The sequence below is a fragment of the Callorhinchus milii genome, unplaced genomic scaffold (genome assembly GCF_018977255.1).
Source record: "Callorhinchus milii isolate IMCB2004 unplaced genomic scaffold, IMCB_Cmil_1.0 Scaffold6, whole genome shotgun sequence".
In the NCBI taxonomy this organism is placed as follows: domain Eukaryota; kingdom Metazoa; phylum Chordata; class Chondrichthyes; order Chimaeriformes; family Callorhinchidae; genus Callorhinchus; species Callorhinchus milii.
Genome location: NW_024704747.1, coordinates 19616305 through 19643379, shown reverse-complemented (window position 1 = coordinate 19643379; position 27075 = coordinate 19616305). Strand labels below are relative to the sequence as shown.

General features: G+C 42.8%; 4 protein-coding genes across 7 annotated transcripts; all 4 read left to right on the top strand.

Moving 5' to 3' along the window:
* The first annotated feature begins 5153 nt into the window (after positions 1-5153).
* On the top strand, positions 5154-6231 carry LOC103182924 (gamma-crystallin S-1-like). 2 transcript variants are annotated; one of them, XM_007900116.2, is made up of 3 exons: positions 5154-5162; positions 5260-5502; positions 5953-6231. In XM_007900116.2, exons 1-3 carry the CDS (start codon positions 5154-5156, stop codon positions 6229-6231), a joined length of 531 nt encoding a protein of 176 aa, XP_007898307.1. The 2 variants fall into 2 exon arrangements, with proteins under 2 accessions (XP_007898307.1, XP_042192148.1); XM_042336214.1 differs by having other exon boundaries at positions 5260-5506; positions 5960-6231.
* Positions 6232-14652: 8421 nt separating this feature from the next.
* Positions 14653-15685, top strand: LOC103182923 (gamma-crystallin M2-like). 2 transcript variants are annotated; one of them, XM_007900115.2, is made up of 3 exons: positions 14653-14712; positions 14811-15053; positions 15407-15685. In XM_007900115.2, exons 1-3 carry the CDS (start codon positions 14704-14706, stop codon positions 15683-15685), a joined length of 531 nt encoding a protein of 176 aa, XP_007898306.1. In that variant the 5' UTR covers positions 14653-14703. The 2 variants fall into 2 exon arrangements, with proteins under 2 accessions (XP_007898306.1, XP_042192197.1); XM_042336263.1 differs by having other exon boundaries at positions 14811-15057; positions 15414-15685.
* A 3700-nt stretch (positions 15686-19385) lies between these two features.
* LOC103182922 (gamma-crystallin M2-like) lies at positions 19386-20142 on the top strand. Its single transcript, XM_007900114.1, has 3 exons — positions 19386-19394; positions 19492-19734; positions 19864-20142. Exons 1-3 carry the CDS (start codon positions 19386-19388, stop codon positions 20140-20142), a joined length of 531 nt encoding a protein of 176 aa, XP_007898305.1.
* Positions 20143-23697: 3555 nt separating this feature from the next.
* LOC103182917 (gamma-crystallin S-1-like) lies at positions 23698-24720 on the top strand. Of its 2 annotated transcripts, none has more exons than XM_007900107.2 (3): positions 23698-23757; positions 23855-24097; positions 24442-24720. In XM_007900107.2, exons 1-3 carry the CDS (start codon positions 23749-23751, stop codon positions 24718-24720), a joined length of 531 nt encoding a protein of 176 aa, XP_007898298.1. In that variant the 5' UTR covers positions 23698-23748. The 2 variants fall into 2 exon arrangements, with proteins under 2 accessions (XP_007898298.1, XP_042192099.1); XM_042336165.1 differs by having other exon boundaries at positions 23855-24101; positions 24449-24720.
* The last annotated feature ends 2355 nt before the right edge of the window (positions 24721-27075 follow it).

Here is a 27075-nt window from a genome sequence, read left to right as displayed (position 1 = left end):
ATCTTCTTTTAATAGATCAGTTGATCCTGCACCTTTGGACCTCTGGTCCATATTCTCACAACAATCTGGGTGAAGGAATATATCCTGGTTATTGATTTATGATATATATAGTGCCTTTGCTCTTCAGAAACTAGATTCTATCATATCAATTTCATGTGAAGTATTAAAGTTTTGTCAGTGTGTGTGGAAAAAAAGTAGTTGTGTGACAATATTACCAATTCTACTGCTCCTATGTGCATTTATATATATATAGAGAGATTTTATAATATAGAAAATCATATGTTATACAATTGTTAATTCTCTAGGAGTGTGAGATAACGAGAACAAGTGCACAAAACACACAGCACATACAACAACAAAAACAACAACATGATTCCATTTATAGAGCGCCTTTCACATTGGGAGAATGTCCCAAGGCGCTGTACAGTTGGGTCAGAACCTGAGCAGGGGGGAAATGGTTAGGGTGAGGGGTGGGAAGGGAGGGAACGAGGAGGGGGTAGAGAGTCGAGAGGGGAGCTGAAGGCACGGTCAAAGAGAAAGGTCTTGAGACCGGCCTTGAAGGAGGAAAGGGAGGAGGCTGCGAAGGCACTGGGGGATAGAGTTCCAGAGCCTTGGGGCTGAGAGGCTGAAGGCCCGGCCACCGATGGTAGGGCGGTTGGGGCGGGGGATGTGGAGCAGACCGGAGCCAGAGGAACGGAGGGTACGGGCAGGTAGGTAGGGGGATAGTAGGTCAGAGAGGTAGGAGGGAGCAAGGCCGTGAATGGCCTTGTAGGTGAGGATGAGGATCTTGAATTCGATCCTCTGGGGGATGGGGAGCCAGTGGAGGCGAGTGAGGGTGGGAGTGATGTGGTCCCGAAGCCTGGTGCGGGACAGTACACGAGCTGCAGAGTTCTGAATGACCTGCAGCTTGTGGAGGGAGGTGCCGGGAAGGCCGGTGAGGAGAGAGTTCCCATCGTCCAGCCTTGAGGTGATAAAGGTGTGGACCAGAGTTTCAGCAGCGTGAGGGGTGAGGTAGTGCCATAGTCTGGCGATATTCCAGAGGTGATGGAAGGCGGTGCCAGTTGTGGCGCGGATATGAGGGAGAAAGGACAGCTCAGGGTCGAACAAAACCCCGAGGTTCCTGACTGGCTTTGAGAGGTGGAGAGTGCAGCCTTGGATGCTGATGCTGTCAGCGCCTGAGGTGCGGAGGCGCTAACGTGAGCCAATCAGGAGGGCCTCAGTTTTACGCACGTTGAGCTGAAGAAAGTTGTCTCTCATCCAGGACTCGATGTCGGACAGGCAGCTGTCAGGACATCGGTGGTCGTGGAGTTGAGGGTAGAGGAGGAAAGGTAGAGTTGGGTGTCATCCGCATACATTATAAGTTAACCCCATGTCTGCGGATGATGTCACCAAGGGGGAGCATATAGAGGGTGAAGAGGAGGGGACCGAGGACAGAGCCCTCATACAAAGAATACATACATACAAAGAATGTACAGCAAAGAAACAGGCCAACCAGCCCAACCAGTCGGTGCCAATGTTTGAACTCCACATGAGTCTTCACCTGTTCCTTACTCCCTCCCAGACTCTTCTATTCCCCTCTCCCTCATGTTAAGGTCAAGCTACCTCTTGGATGCATCTATACTAACTGATTCAACCACTGCTTCAGGCAGCGAGGATCCTTAATAATATGAATAAGGGTTACCTTTTGGCAACCCAGTCAGTTCAGTTTTGACCTTAGAATCAGAAGGTTGACATTGGGATGAAATGTTTTCACTGAATCTTTTGAGATCTGTAAAATTATCAACACAGTATATCCTTAACTTTAACTAAATACCAGCTAGCAGCCACTCAACAATGAGTTAGTGAAACGAATGCACGAGAAACCAATTCCTGACCTGGAGGACTACTTCTCAGTATCAGTCAGGCACATACCTTTGGTGTCATCAGGTAAGCAACGACCCCGAGCCCCATGTGCTCGCTCCTTCTATAGGCTGTAAACTCTGCCCCTTTTAGGAAGTATCTTCCGATACTTTTCCCCGCCAAATTCACAATGTATCGCTGCAGCTCTGCCCACTGGGTCCTGCCAATCCTTTTCCCCGATAAATTGCCTAGACTAGACCTGACGTCGCTAAGAAGGAATTTAGTTTTAAGTTAAATTACTGGCTATGGACTTTAAATTGCTCTTAAAGCTATACGTGGTAGCTGCGCATGCATGAGCTTCCAATAACTCAAACAGCACACTGGCTTATTAGACGCTTTCAACAATACAAACACAAATAAGGACACTTTTAACAACAATAACTTGCATATATATAGTGCCCTCCATGCAGGGTAGCGTCTCAGAGCATTTAACTGTGGACGGAACCTAAATCTGAGCAGGGGGTGAGGGGGTGGCCATAAGCACGGTCGAAGAGGAAGGTTTTCAGGTGGGACTTGAAAAAGGGGAGAGAGGGGGCAAGGCGGAGGGATTGAGGGAGAGTGTTCCACAGTTTCGGGGGGTAGTGGCTGAAAGCGCGACCTCTGATGGTGGGGCGGAGTGTGCGTTTGAATAGTCCGGGCAGGAGGTGACAAACGCATGCAAAAAGGTTTTGACTGCATTTTGGGGTAAAGTACCCCAAAAGCAATGTGGCGAAGCTGGAAGAAAGTGGTCCTGGTCAGCGACCGGATGTGGGGGAGGAAGGACAGCTGGGGTTTGAACCGGATGCCTAGATTGCGCACTGGTTCGGTGAGTGTGAGGGAGAGACCAGGGAGGATGAGGAGTTCTGATCCACAGGAGTATGGCTTCCATCTTGTCCACATTCAGCTGCAGGAAATTTGCACTTATCCAGGCCCTGATGTCTGCCAGATAAGCTGATAGAACATCGGTGGACCTCGAGTTGGTACTGGAGGAGGCAAAGTAGATTTGTGTTTCATCTGCATATATGTGGAAATTTACCCTGTGTCTGTGGATGACATCACCTAGAGGAAGCATATAGATAAGAAAAAGAAGAGGGCCAATGATGGAGCCCTGGGGTACGCTGCAGAGGACTGGGGAGGGGCAGGAGGAAAAACCATTTGCCGAGATGAAATGGAGGTGGTTGGTTAAGTAGGATTCAAACTATCGGAGTGTGATACCACTTAAGGTGGATGAGGGAGGAGAGACGGTGGAGAAGGAATGGCGTGGTCGACTGTGTCGAACATGGCAGAGATATTCAGGAGGATGAGGAGGCAGAGGGAGCCCTGGTCACAGATAGAGATTTTTAACAGAAGGTGAAGTGGTGACTGTAACAGTCCCACGTTCTGTCTATCCCACCATTGGCAAGCAGACTTTCAGCTACTCGGCGCCCGCTCTCAGGAACTCCATTTCCAGATCCTTCTACTTGGTCCTTCCCTCTCCTCTTTCATCGTGCATTTCAAAATGTCCCCTTTGATCACGTCTTTGGTTATCTTTCCTCTCTTTATTCCCTTGGCTCCTAGCCTCAGATTCGGTGCCCAGCCAAAATTATTAAGTGGTTTGAAACATCCACCAGATGTGAAAGATGCTCTATAAGTGTGAATTGTATTTTATTGTGTATTGTGAAGACGCTGGGAGATGGTAGGAAAAGAATCCGGAAAATATATGCCCAATAATAATTCTTCAAGAAAAAAAATAATAAACTGGTTACTTCAATCCACGACTGTTTGTGGGACACTGCTGTGCACAATTGGCTGCCTTGTTTCGCCTATAAAATATACAGTCAATTCACTTTACAGTATATTCTGTGAAGCGCTTTGAGACGTCTAGAAGATGTGAAAAGCACTATATCAAATGCAAGGATTATTATTATTACAGTAAAGCAGTATAAAGTGTGACTGTGGCAGAGATAAACCATTCAAGTAAAGATGAGCAATAGAAGAGTTGGAAACAACTGGTTGGTTCCAGGCTGAACAATGTATAGATTAAAGAGCTGCAGCTAAGTCAGGTGACACTAATGGTCTGGACAATTATAATGAGAATGCTGCAGGCTATAGGAGTGCAAAATAATGAGAACAAGGGCACAAAACACACAGCACATACAAAGAATGTATAGAACAGAAACAGGCCACTCAGCCCAACCAGTCCTTGCTGGTGGTTGTAATCCACATAAGTCTTCACCTATTCCTTTCTCTCCCCACCCCCCCCATACCCTCTATTCCCATCTCCCTCATGTGAAGATCTAGCTTTCTCTTAAATGCATTTTTACTTACTGATTCAACCACTATTTCAGGCAGCGTGAATCCTTTTAATCGTATGGAGACCAGAATTGGACACAAAACTCCAAATGATGGGTAGGTATGACATGATTTGAGGTTTTGCATAAACTCAACATCACCTCCTCACTTTTATACTCTATCATTCTGGATATAAAGCTCAAGACCCCATTGGCCTTTTTTTGTAGTCTTATCTATCGGTGTAGCTACTTTGTGTTTCTGAATCCCCAGATATCCTTGCTTCTCCTCTTCGTTTCCTCTTATCTAGACTATTTTTCCTGCCAAAGTGAACACATTTTCATACATTAAACTTCATCTACAATCTCCTAAACCTGTTTATATCCTCCAGCATTCCATTCCAAAGCAATCCACTTTACTGTTTACCAATTTAGTGTTATCTCTAAATTTTGACAACACATCTCCACACCTGAATTCAAATGATTTGTGTATATGGTGTACCACTGTGATCCTAACACAGATCCCTACAGAACACCTCTTACTACCTCTTGCCAAATATCCTAAACTACTACCCTTTGCTTTCGGTTTCCAAACAGTTCTTTAATCTTGAAACATTTAATCCCGATACTCCATATGTTGTAGAAACACCTAAAATAATTTAACAAAACCACAACTGCATCTGATCTGTTATTTTATAAAGGCCATATTATTAAAATATTCATGGAAACAGTAAACTCAAATGAGATAGAAATTTAACATAGGGACTATGTGTTGTCGCAGAACAATGTAAATGATGCCAAAGCAAAATGCAAAGCATGGATGAATGCTGCTATAGTTATGAATACAGGTGTCTTTTTGCAAAGAGCATTTTCTGCTGATGATCAGACCCGAGTCATTAGAATAACAAACGTATTCCTAACAGTGTCCTCCCTGTCCAGTGTATAAATACCAGGCTGAGGGAAGCAATGGCACATCCACTCAGTTGCTGAGTTAACTGTGAGCTCAAAATGGGAAAGGTAAGGCCAAACTTTATTTCTCACGTTGTATTTACAGTTCACAGCACAGATCTCTGAATGTGATAAATTACTGACTGAACTTGTGGCTTTTTTTCAGATCATCTTTTACGAGGACAAGAACTTCCAGGGACGGCACTATGAGTGCAGCTCTGACTGTGCCGACCTGCAGTCTTACTTCAGCCGCTGTAACTCCATCCGCATTGACAGCGACTACTGGGTTCTGTACGAGAAACCCAATTACATGGGATACCAGTACGTTCTGAACAGGGGAGAGTATCCTGACTACCAGCGCTGGATGGGCTACAATGACAACATCAGATCATGCCGTACCTACCCATATGTAAGTCTCAGTTTTCAGGTCATTTGTAATTGGATTTTTTTTGGTCAGTTGGGAGTCTGACACATGCGGAAACCATTCACCATGCTTAAGATTATCCAAACCAAGCTGAGATTTCCATGCATCCCACATACACGTAGAAGTCCCAAAGATGGGTTATTGGAATGGTGTGCTCTTGAGGGACGCAATTTCTAATTCTGGAAGGTATTAAGCGCTGGTTGGCAAGAGTCAAAGCTTGTGGACTTGAGATCCCAGAAAATATTACATGATTTGTAGTCATTAATTATTTGCTCAAATAATTTAAAGATGTTTTAGATCGCTGTTTTGTTTTCATGAATAAAATCTTCATTTAGAAGTGATCATTATTGTGATTCCCCTCCTACATTTCAGTTCTCTATATTAATGTAGATTTGTTCACAGCTGCATCACAAATGTTGTGTTTCGGTATTCCAGCACAGAGGTAGCTCCTACAGAATGAGGGTGTACGAGAGACCTGACTTTGGAGGACAGATGATGGAATTCATGGATGACTGCCCATCCGTCTATGACCGTTTCCGCTTCCATGACATCCACTCCTGCAACGTGATGGACGGCTTCTGGACCATGTATGATCAGCCCAACTACAGAGGCCGCCAGTACTTCGTGAGACCCGGAGAGTACAGGCGATTCAGCGACTGGGGCGCTTCCAGCTCAACTGTTGGATCGTTCAGACGTATGAGGGATTCTTTCTAAATTGATCTTGAAGAATTGTATATTTGTCTTCATGAAAAGGCACTAAAAATGAATAAAACACTTGTCTATCAACATTGTCTGGGTTTTCATGTGAACTGTATAACAGAAAATTGTATTCCAGCATTCTTTCAATTTTCCATATTTTACCAACGTCGCCTGATGACATGAATACCTTCACGCAGAATTACTGATCAGATAGATACAATTCATACCAAAGAGATTTGCACTGAGCAAACAACACAAACAGACTTCCCAACCTTAAGGATTTTTCAGAAATTAATACTGAAATCACTTTCCCATTCAGTCTGCTCCACCTTTTTTAAGATCATGGCATCTCTTTAAATACAATTAAAGAGATCCCGTGATACTACTTGAAAAGAGAAGACGGTGTCTCCCTGTGTCATGGCCAACAATCCCCCACATAGAATTGTCATTAACTTCATGATTGTTTGTGGGATATTACTGTGCACAAATTGGCTGCTATGTTGACCTACACAATCAATACAATTTACAGTAAAATCCTGTGAAGCACTTTGAGAGATCCATTATCCGCATGCTCATGTGCACTAAGCTACCTATCATCAAACGGATCGATTTCAAGATCCTCACACTCGTCGTCATATCCCTTTATGCCCTGGCACCCCCCTACCTCTCCGATCTGCTTACTCCACAATGCATTGCCTGCTGCCTCCATTCGACTGGCTCAGGCCTCCTACTTGTCTTTCATACTGTCCGTTGCACAATCGGTGGCCGCACTTTCAGCCACTGTGCCCCAAAACTCTGGAACACTTTCACTCTATCCCTCCACCTTGTCCCCTCTTTCCCCATCTTCAAGTCATGCCTGAAGACCTTCCTCTGTGACCGTGCTTATGTCACCTTCCCTGGCCTCCCGGTTTGTCGTCGTGTTCCACCACTGTCAAAAACTCTGGGATGCTACTCTCTTTGAGGGGTGCTAAACTAAATGCAAGTTGTTGTTGCTTTCCTCCTGCTGTGAATGGCACTATATTAAATGCAAGGATTATTTATTATTATATATGGAAGCATACACCATTCCTGAGATTGATGCCACCCAGAAGAAGCATGTAGACAAGGAAAGGAGAAGGTTGAGGATGGACATCTGAAGATCACTGTAAGTGTCTGTGTGCAGCAGAAGGAGAAACCATTAGAGGAGGGGTAGTACCTGGTATCATGTGCTAAGCTCCGTAAGCCTATCACCCCACATCCTTGCTTGGCTTCACTGCCTCCTCTTTCTCCAGCAGATAGAGTTGAAGATCCTCCTTCTCGCATTTAAATCCTTCCATAGTCTCTCCCCACAGTACCTTTGCAACCTCCCTCACCCACACCAACCCGGCCGTTTTCTTTGCATGGCCGACAAAGGCCTACTCTACATTCCCCGTTCTATCTGTCCCACCCTCACCCTTTCAGCTACTTGGAGCCTGCACTCAGGAATTCGAATTCCAAGTTCTTTTCCTACTTAATCCCTTCCTCTCATCTTTCATTGTACATCTCAAAATATACCTTGTGACCATTTTTTTGGTTATCTTTCCTCTCTTTATTCCTCTCAGCTCCCACCCTCAGCTCCGGTACCCAGCCACAATTATTAGATGGTTCAAGACATCCTCCAGACATGAAAGGTGATCTATAAGTGTGAATTGTATTTTATTGTTGTGTATTGTGACAACGCTGGGAGATGGTAGGAAAGGAATCAGGAAAATATAGTAAAACTGTATAAGATGTAACTGTGTCAGGGTTTAACATTCGAGGAAAGGTGAACTATAGAAAAGTGTCTGGAAACAACTGGTTGGTTCCATGCTGAACAATGCATGGTCTACTGCCAGAAAAGCAAGGTGATGTATTTTGGAGACTGGAAAGAACGCAGTCTCATACCTTTTGCGGTGAAGCCAGACTACATCAAAGTCCTCGGGATTTGGTTCGGGGTTACCGGGATGTGCCAGAAAAGCTGGGAGGAGCGTCTAGGTGCAGTGAGGAAAAAACTGGTGATGTGGCGCTATGGCTCGCTGTCCATCACCGGGAAGAATCTGGTGAAAAAGTATGTCGCCCTCTCGGTATTACTGTATGTGGCCCAGGTCTGGCCTTTGACCAGGAACAACGCCACTGCAGTCACCAGAGAGGTCTTCCAACTGATCTGGGGATCGTGTCCGCAGAGACACGATGCACAAAACCCCGGAAAAGGGGGGAAAAGAGGTCCCTAACGTAGCCCTGATCCTCATGGCCACCTCTGTGTGTAGCTGCTCGAGGATGTGCCTGGAGCCCGGCTACGCCAGCAACAAATGCCGCTAGGTGCTGGGTTTCTACCTGTACCCGGTGCTAAGAAGGGTGGTTCTGGCAGAACTGCCTTGAAATATTCCACACAGTTGGAGCGTGCTGAAATATCTATCTCATGTTGAGAAATTTCTGAAGAACACCATCCCAGACCCCCGCGCAATCACCGAGTGGTCTGCACGACAGGTAGTCGAAACAGTTCAAAAGGCGGAGACGGTCAGCTACATCTGGCAAAACGCCTCATCACTGGCCCTGACCAACAACCATCAGGACATGGCCTGGCTGGTGATAAAAAGGGCCCTGCCCCTCAGGGCTTTCATGCATGGTCAAGGTCTGGGCCAGTCAGCAGGTTGCCTTCAGGCTGGTTGCAGAGACCAGGAGACCGTGGACCACCTCTTCCTGGAGTGCTGTTTCGCAAAGGCGGTTTGGAAAAAGATGGAGTGGATTCTCTCCTGGTTCGTCCCTGGGGACCGGCTGTCATGGCACTCGGTGTTGTACGGCCTGTTCCCTGGAACTCACAGCGAAACTCACATCAAGTGTGCCTGGAGGATCATAAACTCGGTAAAGGAGGCCCTTTGGCACTCCCGAAAAAAGTTGTTCTTCTGGCAGAACGAGGGGACGGTGAGGGCCTGCCTCATGCTCGCGCACCCTATAAGCAGGGATTATAAACTAAGGGACAAGCTGAAGTTTGGCTCGACCACGGCAAAGGCATGATCCCAGCAGGAGCCGTTCCGGCACAACCTGATCAGGGCGCACCCACGAGCGCACCCAAAACCGACTGTGGTAAGGGCACAGAGGGATGCTCGAGATGTAACCAAAGAGCATCCCGAAAATGGTAAACATGTACATGTACGGTGCACATCGGGACACCATCCGAAAGCGGCAAGGGCGCTTTATCAGGGCCTGTATGGGCGCGCACAAGGACGTGGGGTACACAGGGGCGATTCCCGACTGTGTCAGAGGGAGCGGCCAAAAAAACCTGTGCACAACTTATGTGTGGTGAAGGAATGTACCATAAACAACGGAATTTTTTTTGTATCAGGAGAAAAGAAAAAAATTGTGACCGAAGCTGTTGTGTTTGTTTTGGATTTCTGTTGTACTAAACATTATATTTATAAATAAATATATATTTTCCAACAAAAATAGAACAATGATGTACAATTTAAAGAGCTGAGCTGAGTCAGGCTACACTCAGGAATGATCTGGACAACTATAATGAGAATGGTTGCCGGCTATAGAATTGCGAGAAAACGAGAACAAAGGCACAAAACACACAGCACATACAAAACATTTATAGCACAGAAACAGGCCACTCAGCCCAACCAGTCCATGCCAGTGTTTATACTCCACACCAGTCTTCAACCATTCTTTATTCCCTCCCATACCCTTCTATTCCCCAATCCCTCATGTGAATGTCTAGCTTCCTCTTTAATGCATCTGTACTAACTGATTCAACACTGCTTCAGGCAGCGAGTTCCACAATCTCACCGCCCTCTCTCCTGATAAATTCTTTTAAAAAGATTCTAAAATTCTTTTAGATCTCCAAAGAGCTATTATATTGTATTTGTGTCCACTGGTTATGGACTCCCCAACCAGAGGGAAACAAACTATTTATGTGGACCTTATCAAACCCTTCTATAATTTTAAACACTTCTATTAAGTCCCCCATGAAATGCCTTTTCTCAAGGGAAAAAAAACCTGACCTATCCAGTCTATCAACTTTACAGTATATCCTGTGAAGCGCTTTGAGAGATGTCAAAGTCGTAATGAGGTACTATATTAAATGCAAGGATTATTATATTATATTATTCTTATATTTTTATCTTAATAGCTGTAACCTGCCAACCTGGGTATCATCCTCGTAAACCTATGCTGTACTCTTTCCATCGCTGCTATATCCTTTTTACAGTGTGGAGACCAGAGCTGGACACAAAATTTCAAATCCCCAGACCTCTTTGCTTCGGTTCCTATTTTCAAGACTATTTTTCCTGAAAGAGTGATTTGCTTCACATTTTCCTACATTAAACTTCATCAGGCATCTGCCTGCCCATTCTACTAAATCTGTTTATGTCTTCCTGCAATCCACTGCAATCTACATCACTGTTCAGCATTCCAAACTGTTCTTTAATCTTGAAACATCTAACTCTGATATTCCAAATTTTGTAGAAACGCGTAAAGAAATTTATAGTAATTACGACTACACCTGATCACACTGTTATTTTATAAAGATCATTTTAGTTACATATTATTAAAATATTCATGAAAACAGCAAATTCAAATGAGTTAGAAATTTAAAATAAGGACTACTTGTCACAGAACAATGTAAATGATGCAAAAGCAAAATGAAAAGCATGGATGATCCTGCTATAGTTATGAATACAGGTGTCTTTCTGCAAAGAGCATTTTTTGTTTTGTAATTTTTTTGCTGATGATCAGCAACGTGATGGATGGTTACTGGACCATGTATGATCAGCCCAAATAACGAGTCATTAGAATAACAAAAGTATTCCTCACAGTGTCCTCTCTGTCCAGTGTATAAATACCAGGCTGTGGGAAGCAATGGCACATCCACTCAGTTGCTGAGTTAACTGTGAGCTCAAAATGGGAAAGGCAAGGACAACTTTTATTTCTCATGTTGTATTTACAGTTCACATCACAGATCTCTGAATGTGATAAATTACTTTTTCTTTTTCTTTTTCTCAGATCATCTTTTACGAGGACAGGAACTTCCAGGGACAGCACTATGAGTGCGGCACTGACTGTGCCGACCTGCAGTCTTACTTCAGCCGCTGTAACTCCATCCGGGTTGACAGTGACTACTGGGTTCTGTACGAGAAACCCAATTACATGGGATACCAGTACGTTCTGAACAGGGGAGAGTATCCTGACTACCAGCGCTGGATGGGCTACAATGACAGCATCAGATCATGCCGTACCTACCCATATGTAAGTCAATGTTTTAAGGTCATTTGTAACCGTGATTTATTTGCTCAAAGAATTTGAACACATTGTGTGCCATTAATTCAATATTTACCAGCCCTCAATGCTTGTTACAGAATTATATTTTGTTATTGTCATTCGATTTGATGTCTACGTAACTTTTCTCTTAAAAGCGAGTTTAGAAAATGTAACAATTGTATGATTAAAGTGTAGAAGTCATCCTTATTGTGATCATCTCCTACCTTTCAGTTCTCTACATTAATGTGGATATGTTTTTTTCTGAATTTACCCCACTTCGAACGCAGGCCTTGTCCTCTGGCTCTACTGCTCAGTACACAATAAAACACAATACTTGATATTAATGTGGATATGTTCGTTGCCTCATCACAAATATTCTGTTTCGGTACTCCAGCACAGAGGTGGCTCCTACAAAATGAGGGTGTACGAGAGACCTGACTTTGGAGGACAGATGATGGAATTCATGGATGACTGCCCATCCGTCTATGACCGTTTCCGCTACCGTGACATTCACTCCTGCAACGTGATGGACGGCTACTGGACCATGTATGATCAGCCCAACTACAGAGGCCGCCAGTACTTCATGAGACCCGGAGAGTACAGGCGATTCAGCGACTGGGGCTCTTCCAGCTCAACTATTGGTTCTTTCAGACGCATGAGGGATTTCTGCTGAATTGCTCTTGAAGAATTTTATCTGTCTTCATGAAAAGGCACTAATCATCAATAAAACACTTTCCTATTAGCTACATTGTCTGTATTTTCATGCAAACTGTACAACAGATTAATTGGGTTCCAGCAATCTTCCAATTCTCCGTATTTTACCAGTCACATGTCCTTATGAACACCTTTACACTGAATTACTGGTCAGATAGATACAAATCCTACCAAAGACATTTACATTAAAAAAACAAAACAAACAGACATACAACAGCAACAACAACTTGCACTTATATAGCACCCTCCATGCACGGTAGCCTCTCAGAACACTTAACAATGGCTATGTACTAACTTCAAGAAGTTTTCAGAACTGGAAACTGAAGCCACTTACCTGTTCATTCTACTCCACCATTTTTTAAGAACATGGATTATCTTCAAGTCCCATTAACCTACCTTTTCTTCATATCCCTTAATACTCTTACTCACCAAATAATTATCCAAGTCCCCTTTTAACAGCTCAGTTACTTCTTTATCTATCGCCTTCTGGGTAACGCATTCCACATTCTCACATCACTTCCAGTGAAAACATTCGGTTATTGATTTATCAGATATACCGTACCTCTGCTCTCCAAGTCACCAATGCTGAAGTCAGCCAAAATGATTTTCATTTAATTCTGATAAGTAAATCAATGAAGAAGTCATATTGCTGATCATCTCACGCATGTGATTTTTCAGATGCACCTATTGATAGAAATACATTTCACAATGTAGAACATGCATATGTTACACTATATTCTAACCAGGATTATTAATATGTGGCGTCTTGTAACGTATTGGTTAGAGCACGCACCTTGCAAGTGAGTGGACCCGGTTTGATTCCCTGGAAGGATAAAACCTTAGGCAAGTTTCCTTACTGCACACTCCTCTGTTTACCTAGCAGAAAGTAGCAGCCAAGTTGGTAGTTGATTGGTGGATCCCTTTTCGGGATAATAATCCCTCCAAAAATTTGGTCAATCAATCCACGACAGTTTGTGGGTCACTGCTGTGCGCAATTGGCTGCTGTGTTTTGCCCGCAAAATACACAATATTTTCTGTGAAGCACTTTGAGAAGTATCAACAATGTGGTAAGCTGCGATATCAAATACAATGATTATTATTATAATATGACTGGGGGTCACATTTGGGCAGCTCGGAAGGTTAAGTATTGATCTGAGGATCAGCAGGTTCAAATTTGGATGAAAATTGTTCAGTCCCATTGTGTTTACTCAATTGTTTGATGTTACTACAACAGAGTACATCCAAACTTTATCATTGACCAGTGTTTGGCTTGGTTTACGGGATGGTATGTATACATCTCCATCAGCCAGACCCGAGGGTGGTCTCTATAAGAGAAAAACTGTGAAACTCACTGTACAGTTACCATTACCAATAATACAAATTCATTTAGATTTATCAGTGTTAACTTCAATGGTCGTACTCTTCTCAACAAAATTAAAGCTTCGAGGCTCCTGCTAGAATTTCAGCTGTGGAGAGTTGAGCAAAAATATCCCGTGGAATCTCCTAGCGTGTGGGTTAGAGCACTTGCCTAGCAAGCGAGAGGACCTGTGTTTGATTCCTGGGCATGGAAAAATGTTACGCAAGTTTCTTTACTCCACACACTTCTGTTTACCTAGCTGTAAGCAGGAATCCCATTGTTAGCTGATTGGTGGATCTCTTTTCCGGGGGTAATAATTTCTTCTACAAAAAAAAATTCGGTCACTCAAATCACGACTGTTTGTGGGGCAAAGCTGTGCGCAATTGGCTGCTGAGTTTCTCCCACAAAATATAAAGCAATTTCACTTTGTCAACTATTCTGTGAAGCTCTGTAAGATGTCTCGCAGACATCATAAGGCGCTATATCAAATGCAAGGATTGTTATTGTTATTATCATCCCATTCCCAAAAAACAGAAATGTTACAGAAGCTTTTCTCCTTTCCTAAGTATTAACATAATAAAAAAAAGCTTAAAATATTACCAAAATGGAGGCTTCTGAACAATTTTATTGCTGAATTTTTCTCTCAAAACATTTATAATAATAATAATGATAATAATAATAAAAAACATTTTAAACCAAATATATCCGAGGCAGCAAATGTGATCTATTTTGGGCCATGCATTCCACAATCACATAAACCGATTTGTGAAGAAAAATGTAAATGATGATCTGCTGAGTGCTTTTTAATTTTCAAATATTTTACGTACACAATTCTGTTAAAAGTTCATTAAAATACCCAGATAGAATCAGCAAACTGCAGAGTTGAAAAACTCAACATTAAGAGACTTTTGTTGTCACAGAACAACGTAAATGATGTGAAAGCAAAATGAAAAGGATGGACGATCCCACTATAGGTATGAATACAGGTGTCTCTGCAATGGGGGGTTTTGTTCTGTAACTTTTTCTGCTGATGATCAGACCCAAGTCATTAGAATAACAAAAGTATTCCTCACAGTGTCCTCTCTGTCCAGTGTATAAATACTAGGCTGTGGGAAGCAATGGCACATCCACTCAGTTGCTGAGTTAACTGTGAGCTCAAAATGGGAAAGGTAAGGCCAAACTTTATTTCTCACGTTGTATTCACAGTTCACAGCACAGATCTCTGAATTTGATAAATTACTGACTGAACTTGTGTGTCTTTTCTCAGATCATCTTTTACGAGGACAGGAACTTCCAGGGACGGCACTATGAGTGCAGCACTGACTGTGCCGACCTGCAGTCTTACTTCAGCCGCTGCAACTCCATCCGCGTTGACAGTGACTACTGGGTTCTGTATGAGAGACCCAATTACATGGGATACCAGTACGTTCTGAACAGGGGAGAGTATCCTGACTACCAACGCTGGATGGGCTACAATGACAGCATTAGATCATGCCGTACATACCCATATGTAAGTCTCAGCTTTAAGGTCCTCATTTTTTCATACAATTGAGACATTGTTGTGTGCCATTGATATATGTCACCTCTGGCTTTTTACGCAATAGTTCATCCTGAATTTCTGATTTATATTATTATTCCCCCTGATTCACTGTCTAACTCACATTTTAACTCAAAGGCAACGTTGGTAAATACAACTGTTGATCTCTCTGGGACATTTTGGAAAAATGTAGTCTCTATATCAATATTATCTCCAATGAGACAGAAACAGGGGGCTGAGATTATTGTTATTCTTATGATCACCCTTTGCTTTTCATTTCTCTATAATAACAGCTGCATCACAAATCATCTGTTTTTGTATTCCAGTACAGAGGTGGCTCCTACAGAATGAGGGTGCACGAGAGACCTGACTTTGGAGGACAGATGATGGAATTCATGGATGATTGCCCATCCGTTTATGACCGTTTCCGCTACCGTGACATCCACTCCTGCAACGTGATGGACGGCTACTGGACCATGTATGATCAGCCCAACTACAGAGGCCGCCAGTACTTCATGAGACCCGGAGAGTACAGGCGATTCAGTGACTGGGGCGCTTCCAGCTCAACTATTGGATCTTTCAGACGTATGAGGGATTCATTCTAAATTGATCTTCAAGATTTGTATATTTGTCTTCATGAAAAGGCACTAAAAATGAATAAAACACTTGCCTATCAGCTACATTGTCCTGGTTTTCATGTAAACTGTACAACAAAAAATTGTGGTCCAGCATTCTTCCAATTCTCCATATTTTACCAACGTCACCTGTTCACATGAATACCTTCACACAGAATTACTGATAAGATAGATACAAATCCTAACAAAGAAATTTACACTAAGTAAACAATAAAAATGTTGAAATCCCAGTGTTTTTACTCAATGTTTTGAAGTCTGTAAAACTGTCAACAACAACAACTTGCATTTATATAGAGCTGTTTATGCAGGGTAACGCCCCGGAGCACTTGATAGTGGTGGAGTCTGATACCGAACCAGGGGGAGAGGGAGGGATGACGTTACCATAAGCACGATCAAAAAGGAAGGTCTTTAGGCGGGATTTGCAAATGGGGAGGTAGTGGGCAAGGTGGAGGAATTTAGGAAGAGTGTCAGGGTGCATTAGCTAAAGGAATGACCATTGATTGTGGAGCGAAACAGAAAGCCGAAGCCAGCTGAGCGGATGCAGCAGATGGTGAATGGGTGGGGTAAGCAGATCAGAATAGGTGTGGAGGTGAGAGGGCATGAAGGGATTGAAAACGGGAGAGAGGATCTTGAAATCGATCAGTTCAGTAATTGGGAGCCAGTGGCGCCTGGCAAGGACTGGTGTGGTACGAATACAGAGTTCTGTGTGCGTGAGTATCCAGGCAGCGGAGGTTTGAATTAATGGAATTTTGTGTATGGTGGAGCTGGGGAGACCAGCGAGAAGGGCATTGGAATTGTCCAGCCGAGAAGTGACGAAAGTGTGGATGAGGGTTTTCGCTGCAGTGGTTGTGAGATATGGATGGAGGCAGGCAATGTGATGGAGGTTGAAAAAGCCATCCTGTTCAGGGCTCGGATGTGGGATAGAAAGGAAAGCTGGAGATTGAACCTAAAACCTAAGTTGCACACAGGTTCGGTGCGCCTGAGGGAAAGGCTGGGGAGGTTGAGGAGTTCAGAGCCGCAGGAAGGAAATGTTGATGGGAACCAAGACGTATGGTTTCCGTCTTGCTGACATGCAGCTGCCGGAAATTTGCGCTCATGCAGTCCTTGATGTCCAACAAACAAGTTGACAGGACATCAGTGCATTTGGAGTTGTCGCTGGAGGAGAAGAAGTAGATTTGGGCATCATCCGCATACATGTGGAAGTTCACCCCATGTGTGTGGATGACATCCCTGAGAGTTAGCATGTAGATATGGAAAAGAAGGGGGCTGAGGATGGAGCCTTGGGGTACCGCACAGATAACCAGGTGGGGGCGAGAGGAAAAATCGTTTGCCAAGATGTATTGCTGGCGGTTTGTTAAGTAGGGCTCAAACCATGTTAGTGAGGCAGCACTAAGTTGGGTGAGGGAGGAGAGGCGGTGGAGGAAAATAGCAGGATTGACTGGGTCAATCATGGTGGAGAGGTCTGGGAGAATGAGGAGGCAGGGGGAGCCCTGGTCACAGAGAGAGAGGACGTCATTTATTACTTCAATGAGTGCTGTCACTGTGCTATGGGCAGCACGAAACCCAGACTGCAGGGGTTCGAGTAGGCAGTGGAGGGAGAGGTCTGAGAGAAGTTGATTTGCATCAATAGTGTGCTTCAAAAGTATTATCAAGATATTTTTGTCTTCTTTTATGGGGAAGGTGCAGACATGCCCTTACGCATTTACAGGATCTTTTTGAGGCTGTGCATTTAACAAGAGCACAAGCCGATGTGTGAAGAAATGTTTTCTGGACTCAGTTTAAACCACCTTCAATCTAATTCAAAGTTATGTCATGGAATCAAGCTGAATCAGAAGTGTTCACTGAGGACTTTTACAAGAGTAACTGAAAAAAGTAACTGAAAAGATTAGCAACAACGAATGGGACCATTTTTTCTCCAATTTACAACATTAATAGAATTCCATAACCAACCAACTGCACCAACTGGATACAGTTCAAGGTCCTGGTTCTCACTTTCAAAACCCTCCATGGCCTTGCTCCCCCCTACCTCTGCGACCTCCTAACCCCCTACCAACCTGCCTGCGTCCTCCGCTCAGTAGGCCCTGGCCTGCTTCACGTCCCCGCCTTGCCTGCCCCACCATTGGCGGGTGGGCCCCAGCCACTCTGATTCACTCCCTGGAATTCTATCGCACAGTCCCTCCACTTCGCCTCTTCCGTTGCCTCCTTCAAGACATGTCTCAAGACCCTCCTCTTCGTACATGCCTTCGGTCACCCTCTTTACCCCCTGCCCTCCACCCTCCCCGATCCCGACCTGCAGCCAGTATCAAAACACCGATCGTCCAGCACTCTGGGACGTCCTCTCAATGTGAAAGGCCCTATACAAATGTAATTTTGTTGTTTGTTTGTTGTTGTTGTGGAACCTCCTTTGCCAACGTTTCTGAACCATTTCCATGAATGTTACATGGCCCTTCACCAATCTTATTCCTCTATCCTTCAGTCATAAACTTTTCTTTTACAGGAAGGACTTTTGTAGAAACGTTAATCTTACGCATAAACTAACATACATTACCTCTATGTAGAAATGTTGATTATCACATATGGCTTTGACTTTTGACTTGGGCTGAGATCTGCACAACCTATTATTTGATGGGAGAAATTAGCTATTTCAGGAATTGCCCTCAAAAAGTACAAGAAACGGGCTTGAGGCCAGGTAGAATCCAAGAGCACCACTTTCTTTGACTTGCTTCATGCTTATATTGCTTATATATCATTATATATGATTATATTGCTTTGCAATATAATAATAATCCTTGCATTTGATATAAATCGTATACAGAATACGTATTGAGCTGAATGTCATTTGTGTACATATAGAAGTAGAGCCCATGCCTACACCAAGGGGAAATTTGTCGAGAAATATAGAGAAGGGGCCATGGACGAAGTTCTTGAGGAACACATGTAAGAGTGTGGTGACAGGAAGAGAAACATTTAGTGTTGCCAGGGCATTGTAACAAAGCTGTATAATTGTGTCAGAGATAAACAATTAGAGGAAAGATGAGGAATGGGAAACTATAGGATAGTAAACAACATAAGCTGGTTCCAGACTAAATAATGAATTATTTCAAGTACTGCAACTAAGTCAGGTGATCTGGACAACAATAATGAGAATGGTCTTAGGCTATAGGAGTGTGAGACAATGAGAAAAAGGGAAAAAAACACACAGAACATAAAAATTCTAATGCTCCACATGGGGTAGAAATACGTGTTAAACAAAAACACTTCCGCTGCAATTTTGATCTGCTGACGAACAATGAATATGATGATCTGCTGATTGNTTTTTTCATTTTCAAACATGTTACTTATTTGGTTAAAATGTCATAAAATAACACATAGACTACAACAAACTGCAGAGTTGCAAAACTCAACACTAAGAGTTTTTTGTTGTCACAGAACAAAGTAAAAGGTGTGAAAGCAAAATGAAAAGGATGGATGATCCCACTATAGGTAATAATATAGGTATTCTTCTGGAATGGGGAGTTTTGTTTTGTAACTTTTTTGCTGATGATCAGACCCAAATCATTAGAATAACAAAAGTATTCCTCACAGTGTCCTCTCTGTCCAGTGTATAAATACCAGGCTGTGAGAAGCAATGGCACATCCACTCAGTTGCTGAGTTAACTGTGAACTCAAAATGGGAAAGGTAAGGCCAAACTTCATTTCTCACGTTGTATTTACAGTTCACAGCACAGATCTCTGAATGTGATAAATTACTGACTGAACGTGTGGCTTTTTTTCAGATCATCTTTTACGAGGACAGGAACTTCCAGGGACGGCACTATGAGTGCAGCTCTGACTGTGCCGACCTGCAGTCTTACTTCAGCCGCTGTAACTCCATCCGTGTTGACAGTGACTACTGGGTTCTGTACGAGAGACCCAATTACATGGGATACCAGTATGTTCTGACCAGGGGAGAGTATCCTGACTACCAGCGCTGGATGGGCTTCAATGACAACATCAGATCATGCCGTACACATCCATATGTAAGTGACAGTTTTAAGGTGCTTATTCTTTCAAACAATTTAGAGATGGTGTGTGCTCTTCATTTAGTTCTCTATAAGAATGTGAATTTGCTACAGCTGCATCATAAATCATTTGTTTCTATATTGCAGTACAGAGGTGGCTCCTACAGAATGAGGGTGTACGAGAGACCTGACTTTGGAGGACAAATGATGGAATTCATGGATGATTGCCCATCCGTCTATGATCGTTTCCGCTACCGTGACATCCACTCCTGCAACGTGATGGACGGCTACTGGACCATGTATGATCAGCCCAACTACAGAGGCCGCCAGTACTTCATGAGACCCGGAGAGTACAGGCGATTCAGCGACTGGGGCAGCAGCTGCTCAACTATTGGATCTTTCAGACGTATGAGGGATTCCTTCTAAATTGCTATTGATGAATTTTATTTGCCTTCATTGAAATGAAACTAAACGTGAATAAAACATTTGGCTTTTACCTTCATTGTTTAGGTTTTCATGCAACCAACACAACAGTCTAATTGTGTTTCTGCTTTCAATTCAATTCTCCATATTATAATAGTAATTATAATTATAATAGTCACGTGCCCTCATGGACACTTTACACTGAATTACTCATTGCATGGATACAAATTCTACCAAAGAGAATTACACTAAACAACAAAAACATACATTTTCTGCTTTCAGAAGGTGGAATAGAAGCCATTTTCGTATTTAGCTGCTCCACCAATTTTGAAGATCACTGCATGTCCTTAACTCTGCTGTTTTCCCTGTATCCCTTACAACACCAACAACAGTTTTAAAAACACTTTTCTTAAAGCGCTTTTCATGTTGGAAGGACGTCCCAAGGCACTGAGCAGTCAGGAATCAGTACCCGAGCGTGGTCGGGGGCAGGGTTGAGATGAGGAAGGGCAGAGAGGTAGGCGAGCGGCCGAAGGCATGGTCGAAAAGGAGGATCTTGAGTGCGGCGTTGAAGGAGGCAAGGGTAGCAGCAAGGTGAAGGGATTGTGAGATAGAGTTCCAATGAGTGGGGGAAGAGAGGCTGAAAGCCCAGCTGCCAATTGGAGAGCGGATCAGGCAGGAAGCATGGAGCAGGCCGGAGCCTGCTGAATGAAGGGAGCGGACAGGTTGATAGAGGGTCAGCAGGTCAGAGAGGTAGGAGGGGGCAAGGCCGTGGAGTCCTTGAAGGTGAGGACGAGGATTTTGAATTCTATCCTCTGAGGGATGGAGAGCCAATGGAGCCATGAGAGGGTGGGGGTGATGGGATCATGGTGTCTGGTATGGGAGAAGAAATGAGCTGCAGAGTTCTGAATGATCTGCAGCTTGTGGAGGGAAGAGTTGGGAAGGTTGACAAGGAAGGCGTTTCTGGAGTCAAGCGAATGTGTATATGAGGGTTTTGGCAGCCTGAGAGGTGAGGCTGTGGCGCAGTTGGGCAATATTGCGGAGGTGGGGGAAGGCAGAGTGTGTCATGGCACGGATATCGGGGAGAAAGAACAGTTGAGGGGTCGAACAAGACGCCCAGGTTCCTGACTGGCTTGGTGAGGTGGTGTGTGCATCCCTGGATACTGCCAGTTCCTGAGATGTGGAGGCGCTGGCGCGAGCCAATCAGGAGGGCCTCTGTCTTGCTGACATTCAGCTGTAGAAAGTTGGTTCTCATCCAGGACTTGATGTCTGGCAGATTGTATGTCAGGGCTTCAGTTGTCCTGGAATCGAGGGTGGAGGCAGAGAGATAGAGTTGGGTGTCATCTGTAAACATGTGGAAGTTGACCCCATGTCTGCAGATGATGTCACTAAGAGGGCGCATGTAGAAGTTGAAGAGGAGGGGACCGAGGACAGAGTCCTGAGGAACATCGCACAAGACTGTTCTTACTTCTGATGCACTTATCCATCTTTCCTTAAAACCTCAATTAGTTTAGCATAAATCCTAGTATTTTACACTCAATATTTTGAGGTCTGTAATATTATTCATACAGTATATTCCAAAATGTATCATCAATAGTGTATGTTTTTGTTCAAGTGGATGTGCAAGCATGTCCTTATGCATTAACAAGAACATTTTGGGGCCAGGCATTTCACAATCTCACAAAAACCAATGTGTGAGGATTCACTTTTAACCACCTTGAATCCTTTCAAACATAAATAAATAACTTGGTCATTTAATCCATGACTGTTGGCGGGACACTGCTGTGCGCAATTGACTGCTGCATTTTGCCCACAAAAACTACAATTAATTTACTTTACAGTATATCCTGTGAAGCGCTTTGAGATGTCTCAATGACGTGATAAGGATTATCATTATTATATCTAAGATCATGTCATGGACTAAAGTTAATTGCGAACTTTTAAAAGAACAATTGGACGCATTAGAAATAATGAATGGGTCTGTTTCTCTCCCATTTGTAACATTATTGAAAAACTCAAGTGTTTCCACAATCTTCCAGCTCTACCGATTAGATTTGTGGAAAGCTCCTTTGCCAAAGCTTCTGAACTGTTTCATTCACATTAATGTTATATGGCTTTTCATCAATCTTATTCCTCTATCCTTCAGTTATGCAAATTGTTTTACTGGAAGGACTTTTGGAGAATCGTTAAATGACCCATTTAACCACACGGATATTACCTCTGTAGATAGATCTTGACCTTGATCCAGCTGTATGACTGCTTTGACCTTTGATAAGTGCTGGAATTTGCAATCTAATGCTTTGCATCCATTTTTCCCTGGGGAAATGACCTATTTCAGGAACTTGCTGAATTGATCAAAAATGTGTAAGATATCGGCTTGAAGTCTGAATGAATCCAAGGCAGCACGTTCTTAGACTGGCCTCAGGCTTAGTGATTGCATTGTAATATAATAATAACCCGTGCATTACATATGGAGCCTATAAATCTTGAATTGAGTTTGCTGTCATGCATGTACATATTACATATATATAGATATGGCCCCTATGCACACAAATGACGCCAGTAAGTGAAAGCATGGAGACAAGTAAAATGAAAGAGACTCGCAAAGGAGTTCTGAGGAACACTATTAGTTCACATTTGAGATGTCGAGAAGACGTGAAAAGCGTTATATCAAATGCAAAGACCTTTCTCTTTGACCATGCCTTCAGCTCCCTTCTCGACTCTCTACCCCCTCCTCGCTCTCTCCCTTCCCTCCCCTCACCCTGATCATTTCCCCCCAATGCTCGGGTCCTGACCCTACTGTACAGCACCTTGGGACGTCCTCCCGACGTGAAAGGCGCTCTATCAATGGAATCTTGTTGTTGTTGTTGTTGTTGTTATTATTATATTTGGGGACAGGTAAAGAAACCGTTAGAAGATTGGAAGCAGGATAGTGTAGTGAAGCTGTATAAACTGTCACGGTGTCACAGATAAACTAACTGAGGAAAGGTGAGTGACAGGAAAGTGTCATGGACTAAAGCAGACCCAGTGTAGTTCATTGTGAACAGATTGAATAATATACCATTCAAAGAGCGGCAACCAAGTCATGTGACACTCAATTGATCTGGACAACAATACAGAGAATGGTCTCAGGCTATAGGAGTGTGAATTAAAGAGAACAGGGGCACAAAACATCAAATATATCATTCTGATACTCCATGTATAGAAATACTTAAAAGTAATTTAGAAAAACACATGGCCTTCTGAATAGTTTTCCATCTTAAAATATTTTATCAAGATCAAATATATTCAAATATCAGTAAACAATCAACACTGAATCAGCAAAGTGCAAACAGTTGTAAATTTAACACTGGGGATTTGTTGTCACAGAACAATGTAAATGATGCGAAAGCAAAATGAAAAGGATGGATGATCTTGCTGTAGATATGAATACAGGTGTCTTTCTGCAACTGTGGGTGCTTCATTCTGTAAGTGTTTTGCTGATGATCAGACCTAAGTCATTAGAATAACAAAAGTATTCCTCACAGTGTCCTCTCTGTCCAGTGTATAAATACCAGGCTGTGGGAAGCAATGGCACATCCACTCAGTTGCTGAGTTAACTGTGAGCTCAAAATGGGAAAGGTAAGGCCAAACTTCATTTCTCACGTTGTATTTACAGTTCACAGCACAGATCTCTGAATGTGATAAATTACTGACTGAACTTGTGGCTTTTTTTCAGATCATCTTTTACGAGGACAGGAACTTCCAGGGACGGCACTATGAGTGCGGCACTGACTGTGCCGACCTGCAGTCTTACTTCAGCCGCTGTAACTCCATCCGTGTTGACAGTGACTACTGGGTTCTGTACGAGAAACCCAATTACATGGGATACCAGTACGTTCTGAACAGGGGAGAGTATCCTGACTACCAGCGCTGGATGGGCTACAATGACAGCATTAGATCATGCCGTACATACCCATATGTAAGTCTCAGCTTTAAGGTCTTCATTTTTTCATACAATTGAGACATTGTTGTGTGCCATTGATATATGTCACCTCTGGCCTTTTGTGCAATAGTTTATCCTGAATTTCTGATTTATATTATTATTTCCCCTGATTCACTGTCTAACTCATACTTTAACTCAAAGGCAACTTTGGTAAATACAACTGTTGATCTCTCTGGGACATTTTGGAAACATATAGTCTCTATTATCTCCAATGAGAGAGAAACAGGGGCTGAGATTATTGTTAGTCTTGCGATCACACTTTGTTTTTCATTTCTCTATAATAACAGTTGCATCACAAATCATTTGTTTCTATATTGCAGTACAGAGGTGGCTCCTACAGAATGAGGGTGTATGAGAGACCTGACTTTGGAGGACAGATGATGGAATTCATGGATGATTGCCCATCCCTCTATGACCGTTTCCGCTACCGTGACATCCACTCCTGCAATGTGATGGACGGCTATTGGACCATGTATGATCAGCCCAACTACAGAGGCCGCCAGTACTTCATGAGACCCGGAGAGTACAGGCGATTCGGCGACTGGGGCTCTTCCAGTTCAACTATTGGATCTTTCAGACGTATGAGGGATTCCTTCTAAATTGATCTTCAAGATTTGTATATTTGTCTTCATGAAAAGGCACTAAAAATGAATAAAACGTTTGTCAACTACCTTCCTTGTTTGGGTTTTCATGCAAATTTTATGACAGACTAATTGTGTTCCAGCATTCTTCCAATTCTCCATATTTTACTAATCACATGTCCTTGTGAACTCTTTAATAATAATCTTTGCATTTTATATAGCGCCTTATCATGTCTTCGAGATGTCTCAAACCATCTCACAGAATATACTGTAAAGTGAATTGGCTGTATATTTGTTGGGTGAAACCTTTCTGCATTCTTCCAATTCTCTATATTTTACCAGTTGCACGTCCTCATGGACACCTTTACAATGAATTACTGAGAGGATAGATACAAATCCTACCAAAGAGATGTACATTAAACAGTATAAACATACAGTACTTACTAATTTGTTGGAGTTTTCTGAATGCAGAACTGAAGCCATTTTCCCATTTAGCTCCTCCACGAATTTTAAGATCACTGCATGTCTTTCACTGTGCCTTTTCCCCATATCCCTACACCCTTACTTCCGAAAAACTTATCCATCTTCATTTAAAACTGCTGAATTAATTTTGCCTGAAGGCCCTTCTGGTTGATTATGTTCCACATTCTCCCAAGGCTTTGGATGAAGGAATGTTTCTGGTTATTGACTTTTTATACATACAATGTCTCTGCTCATTCAGACACCTATCCTGCAAGAAACCAGAATCTGGCACATTTCATGTCAACAATTGAACTGCTGATAATACTAAATGAATAGTACACCTTTTGTGTTTATGTGACTAATGATATTGTTTAGTTGGTCCTAATAATAGATATTTTTATAGAATACAGATTTCAGTATATACATATTCTACAAAATGCTTAGCACATGCATTCACTATGCGCAGCTCTGTCAGATGAGTATTCACATCAGAATCAAAGGGTTTAAATTGTGATTAAATGTGTTCAAATCCCAATTTTTTCACTCAATATTTTGAGGTTTGTAAAATTACACATGCCAGATATCCAAATATTATCATCAATGGTGTGCCTTTGTCTCTGAATAAGGATTAAAGACAGAAGGAGGTGAGACTTTTACGGAAAATAAGGAAATTGCTACTGCTTGTACAGTCGAGGATGAGGACAAAATACCGGCCATACAGGGGAATGTAAGAATAAGTCAAAGTGAAATGTGTAGTAAAATTAATATAAATAAAAATAATGGAGAAAATAATGAGACTCAAGATAAACAAATCTCCAAGAGCTAATAGTTTCCACCCCAGGATGTTAAACAAAATAGAAGAGGAAATTGCAGATACATTCGTCATAATTTTCCAAAGCTCACTAGATTCAGGAATTGTGCCATTAGATTGAAAAAAATGTGAATGTCACCCCGTTATTTAAGAAGGGAATGAGGGAGAAACCAGGAAACTACAGACCTGTCAGCTTAAAGTCAGTTGTAGGGAAATGACTGAAATCCATCATCAGGGATAGAGTGACTGAACACTTGGACAAGATTAGTCAAAGAGAGTCAGCATGGGTTTGTGAAGGGTAGGTCATGTCTGACTAATCTAGTTGAATTTGTTGAGGCGATCACTAAAATGGTAGATAAAAGAGTGTCTATGAATGTTGTTTATATGGACGTTTGGAAGGCATTTGATAAGGTTCTGCACAAAAGATTATTAGCAAAAATAGAAGCACATGGAATCGGAGGTAACCTTATGACGTGGCTTGGTAATTAATTGGGAGGCAGGAAATAGAGAGTAGGAATAAAGGGAACATTATCTGATTTATGGGATGTGACAAGTGATGTCCCCCAGAGGTCTGTACTGGGACCTCAGCTTCTCGCCATATTATATAAATGACTTGGATGAAGGAATAGAAAGCTTTATATCCAAGTTTTCAGATGACACTAAACTAGGAGGCTCAGTAAGTTGTGTAGATGGGAGGACAAAGTTACAAAGGGACTTAGACAGATTAAATGAGTGGGCAAAGCTGTGGCAGATGGAGTTCAATGCAGGGAAGTGCGAGGTCATCCACTATGGACCGAAAAAAGGTAAAGCAGAATATTTTCTTCATGGGGAGAGACTAAGTATTGTGGAGGAACAAAGGGATATAAAGTCCATATGAACAAAGTCCATATCCACAAACCACTAAAAACTAGTTCCCAGGGGCAAAAAGTAATCAAAAAGGTGAATGGAATGTTGGCCGTTATCTCAAGGGGCCTGGAATACAAAGGGGAAGAAATGATGCTTCAGTTGTTAAGAGCATTGGTCAGACCCCATCTGAAGTACTGCGTTCAGTTTTGGGCACCACACCTCAGGAAAGATATATTGGCCCTGGAGGGGGTGCA